This window comes from Helianthus annuus, chromosome 17 (assembly GCF_002127325.2).
Source record: "Helianthus annuus cultivar XRQ/B chromosome 17, HanXRQr2.0-SUNRISE, whole genome shotgun sequence".
Taxonomy (NCBI): domain Eukaryota; kingdom Viridiplantae; phylum Streptophyta; class Magnoliopsida; order Asterales; family Asteraceae; genus Helianthus; species Helianthus annuus.
Genome location: NC_035449.2, coordinates 83470381 through 83472910, shown reverse-complemented (window position 1 = coordinate 83472910; position 2530 = coordinate 83470381). Strand labels below are relative to the sequence as shown.

Here is a 2530-nt window from a genome sequence, read left to right as displayed (position 1 = left end):
TAAAATCACCACCAAACACGATTACTTTACCTCCAAGCAAAACATCTGAATGACGCTTGCTTTTATTGACCAAAACATCTTTAAATGTTCTGTCTTAAGCTTCGAACGCATGTCTGTGTACCATTGGTGCTTCATCCCATATAATCAACCTAGTTTGCTTAAGCAAATAAGCTACATCACCATCAGGCCTTATGTGACACATAGAACACTTATCTAAATTTATGGGGATGTGAAATCTAGAATGGGACGTTCTACCTCTTGACATTAGTAATGAGGCAATACCACTGGAAGCAACCTTTAGAACAATCTGCACTCTAGACCTAACGGATAAGGCTAATGTCTTCCACAAAAATGTCTTACCTGTCCCTCCATACCCGTAAACAAAAAATACACCTCCTTTGTCACCTTCAACCGCTGTCATTATTTGATTAGAGTAACTAACTCACTCTGTATCTGAGGAATATCAAAGGATAGTTCTTCATCAACCTTACGGTTGTTTCCAACAGCAAAGGAATCATAATCAGGATAAGGAATGGTTAACCATCATGTGAAAGACGAACCATTTCGAATGAGGTACTTTTCAATCTCCACCAGAGTGCCTGGTTCAGTCAATGAAGATTTTAGAGTAACTAACTCACTCTGTATCTAAGGAATATCAAAGGATAGTTCTTCATCAACCTTACGGTTGTTTCCAACAGCAAAGGAATCATAATCAGGATAAGGAATGGTTAACCATCATGTGAAAGACGAACCATTTCGAATGAGGTACTTTTCAATCTCCACCAGAGTGCCTGGTTCTTCAATCTCTCATCGGACATTACAAGTTCTATATAGAAAAAAAGTAAATAAATATATAAAATGTGAATAAAATGTATCTGAATAATGTTCTGCGTAATATATTAAATACAAACCTTTGTTCTTTGTTATTTTTCTTCTACTGTATAAAATGTCATCACCCAAGTATTTCCATGTTTATTCAAATACATATTCATGTCTTGAAAATGTGTTTGACAAAAGCAAAGTAACAAACAATGCACGAATATAACGACCATCTCCCACAAAACTCGCTTCTTTAATAGCTTCAATGTATTCCATGTCATCATCTACCAAACCCATGGCGTAACATGCATCCCTGAAGCTTGGAAACAACTGTCCGTCAACAATTCTAATTTCTTCAAACGATCTTGGTCCTTTGACTTTGTGTAAAAGAATTCTAAGAAAATATGATTCACCCAAAGCAGGGGAAACAGAATGAATGTGTCTGATCTGTAACAATTTCTTTTTCATGGTGCCCAATCTCTATCTCTTAGTTTCCAATAGAATTTCATAGGAAACTCTACATACGTAAGTTTCCGTGCATCTTCATTATTTCTGTTCATCTCCATCCATTTTAGAAAAATGTAAGACATTGATGGCTTTTCCAAAACATCTTCGATATCATCTTCGGCGCCAAATACAACATTTTGTAGACCTTCAAGGTGAAAAGGAAGTCTCGTGACTGGAGGAAACCTGAAGTGAACTTCATTTGCAAATATTCTCCATGAAGCTTCACAGGCGGAAATGTACCTACAATCGTAATATGCTTTGATCTCATCCTTTCCTGTTTGTTCGTTGTTTATACCGTCTCCATTTAACACCGCAAGCGAGGCTCTGCCTGCACCTTTATTAATGTACTTATACAAATATCTGATAGAACCCGCTTGATTGCACCATTCGACATTAATGTGTGCTTGGTATCTTTTCAAAAGAATCAGACTATATGGAACAACACTTCTGTTGTCTAATTGAACTTTGGACTTTATAATAGTGTTTCCATTATCTCTTCTTCTGTATACAGGGAAATCGTCAGCATCGGTAGTTGATTCAGGGTTGAATTTTTTTGGATAATTTTTTGAACATCTACGATCAACCATACAACGACAATTGGGATTTGCATTTCCACATGGACCATGAATCATAAATTCGGATACAAGTGCATAAAGACTAGGATCTTCCATCTTATGTGGTATCTCAGCAGAAATGAATTTGTCTATATGATCAACAGATAGAAGCTTGGATTCCGGTTTCAAAAATACGCAAATGTTAGCATGAGGCAATCTACCCTTTTGAAACTTCACAGTATAAACCGCTACACTAAAAATAATGATATTGAGCAAATTGTAAAAAAATATTAGTAATATTTATAGTATTATAATAATGAGAAAGATTAACATACAAAAAGCCTTATCGTACTTCACGTACGCGACAAGCGTAACCATCAGATCAGGGCCATAATCACGCATGGATCAGTTAATCACGCATGGGAGCAGTTATTTGGTGATAATCACGCATGGGAGGTGATAATCACACATGGGTATGTTAATCACGCACGTTATGATGGTAAAAAAAATAATCACGCACGTTATGAATTTGGTCGCGTAGGTTAATGTACGTTAAGCAGTTTTGTACATTATACTTTCTCTATAATAATAATATAAAAAGTGTATTTATACCTGCACTTAGTTCTCCAAACACTTTTTTGTCCTGCAAA

At 36.0% G+C, this 2530-nt stretch overlaps 1 protein-coding gene across 1 annotated transcript; it reads right to left on the bottom strand.

Moving 5' to 3' along the window:
- Positions 1 to 1283: 1283 nt before the first annotated feature.
- Positions 1284 to 2282, bottom strand: LOC110924540. The gene is made up of 2 exons (XM_035986267.1): positions 2216 to 2282; positions 1284 to 2128 (listed from the first exon to the last, which is right to left on the bottom strand). Exons 1-2 carry the CDS (start codon positions 2280 to 2282, stop codon positions 1284 to 1286), a joined length of 912 nt encoding a protein of 303 aa, XP_035842160.1.
- Between the last annotated feature and the right edge of the window lie 248 nt (positions 2283 to 2530).